General features: G+C 34.7%; 1 protein-coding gene across 1 annotated transcript in view; it reads left to right on the forward strand.

The window, feature by feature from the left end:
• LOC122262447 (heterogeneous nuclear ribonucleoprotein K-like) overlaps positions 1-2,500 on the forward strand; it is a 73,218-nt gene that overhangs the window by 49,643 nt on the left and 21,075 nt on the right. Inside the window, 1 exon segment of the mRNA XM_086541969.1 lies at positions 763-835. Coding sequence (XP_086398095.1) covers positions 763-835 — 73 coding nt within the window.

The raw sequence follows: 2,500 nt of genomic DNA on the forward strand, positions 1-2,500 counted from the left end.
GGGGGGGGTGGGGGGGGGGGGGGGAGGGGAGGGGTGTTGGGGGGTAGTGGTAAGGTTTATTGTATGTTAATTTTGGCTTTTTAGTTTTGTGGAGTTTCTGGTGTTTGTTTCGCGGTTTTTATTATTATTGATATTATTAATGGCTTATTACTATGGGTGGGTTGTGGGTTTGGAGATGGTGTGGGGGGAGGTTTGTACTGGTGATTAGTGCTATTATTGACATTACTTTATTTGTGATTGCTTTGCGATTTCATTTTTAGTCAGCCTTATTGATTCAGAATTGAAAATATTTAATTAAATGTATATATATAGACTTTATTTCTTTCTTCAAAATTTCATGAAATAATTCCCAGATGTCACTTTAGATTTTGTGATAATGGAATCCATAGTTATTATTGTTAACTATTCAAATTGTGATCCCAGTCAAAGGTCAGAGCTATTATTGGATGCCTGCAGTTTGACCCTGGCGGTGCTGTGTGCGGGAGTGACCTCTTGCAAGATTTAGATGGATAATGATAAACAGAGAGAGAGAGAGAGAGAGAGAGAGAGAGAGAGAGAGAGAGAGAGAGAGAGAGAGAGAGAGAGAGAGAGAGAGAGAGGAAGACATAGATAGAGACAGACAAAGAAAGAAGAGAGATAGAGAGAGAGAGAGAGAGATAGAGAGACGGTAGGGGCTAATCTGGGACACTGGTTTGTACTAATTAGGTAATGGTGCGCTGTGGCTTTACATTTGTTACAGTAGAGTCTTGTGTCGTGTTACAGAGTGCTGACCATTGGCGGTTCAGAGGAGGTGGTTCTAAAGGTTCTGCGAGAAGTCTTGGAGTGCCTGGATGAGGTGAGTTATTACTCATGTTATTATGATTATCAGCAATAGTAGTTATATTGTTTGCTTGTGTGTCGCAGTTTTGCTGCATCATACACGAATGGAGTTCTAGTCTTGATATTTATAATGTACGATTGTATCGGCGCAGTACATTGTGTTGGCTGTGTACTCGTGCAGTACAGAGGCACGAGGACTCGCGCTGGTGGCGTGGCCAGGCAGTGCTAAAGGCGGGGAACGTGACGAGGTAGTTAAACAGGACGGGTCGAAACCGTAGACTTTCGGCCGAGAAGCCGCTTGTCGCCCCGCGTCGACAGTTTTTTTTAACGTAAATTTGTGTGTGTGTGTGTGTGTGTGTGTGTGTGTGTGTGTGTGTGTGTGTGTGTGTGTGTGTGTGTGTGTGCGCGTGTGTGTGTACTATTTGTATTATATAATAATATAGGTGGTGATATTAAAATGTATGATATTATATATTCATATATGTAGTTAATGAACATATAGATTTTATATATAGATGTATAGATATATATAATATCTATATATATATATATATTTTTAATATATAGCTGTATTATTTGAATATGCGTGTATATATTTTAATAGAGTATATATGTATGTGTTTTATATGGAAATATGTATAGTTATTGTATAGAGTGATGTGTGTATATATATATGTATGTATTGAATGTAATTTATGTAGTGTATGTATGTATAGATATGTGTGTTATATGTTCATATGTACGATAGTAGATAGATAGAATATATATATATTATATATAGAGTATATATATATATATATATATATATATATATATATATGCTGTGTGTGTGTGTGTTTAATATAATTTATATTTATGATATATAAGTATATATATATATATATTTTATATATATATATTATATGTATATGTATGTATAATTTATATAGTAGATGTGTAATATAATTTACTACATATACATAGATATACATATGTATATATATATAGATATATATATATTTATATATAAAAATTATATTATAGTCTATATAATATATATGATATATATATATCTGCGTGGTGTGGTGTGTGTGTGTTTTATATATATATATATATATAAAATAGTATAGATATATAGATATATTAAGATATATATATATATATATACATATATGTATGTATGTATATAATGTATGTATGTATAGATAGATAATGATAGATTGGTAGGTAGATGTATAGATATATTTGAATTGATATAATTGGCTACGCCTGGGTGGTAGATCGATTCGTGTTAATATTTAAGCAAGTGGTGGCTTATGTATGTATTGATTAAAGCATGCACAGTACACGAAGCAGGTGCGAATACACACGCCGTATGGTATGTGTTCGTATTTTTCTTGCCTGTGTTTTGTTATATCTACTTTATAGTGCGAGATATTGTGACGCTTACTCCGGGTAGTGTGTGGCCATGTCTTACGCAGTCATTTATAGGTTTGTGCAAATTAGAGTACATTTCTAGATGAAATCATTGTTGATATAAAATTCCGAGAGGAAAGTTGCACCACACTTCTACCCAGAAGCCAGTCGAATGTTCTCACACATGCAATCAAAAGATCGATCAGGTGTTGCATACCTCGTCACGAGACCCAGGCCTCGAGCCGCCCGCCGGTTCCCACTAATCCACTATCACCATCAGCACCAC

This window comes from Penaeus japonicus, unplaced genomic scaffold (genome assembly GCF_977035675.1).
Source record: "Penaeus japonicus unplaced genomic scaffold, GWHDUDI00000001_assembly GWHDUDI00000011, whole genome shotgun sequence".
NCBI classification, from domain to species: domain Eukaryota; kingdom Metazoa; phylum Arthropoda; class Malacostraca; order Decapoda; family Penaeidae; genus Penaeus; species Penaeus japonicus.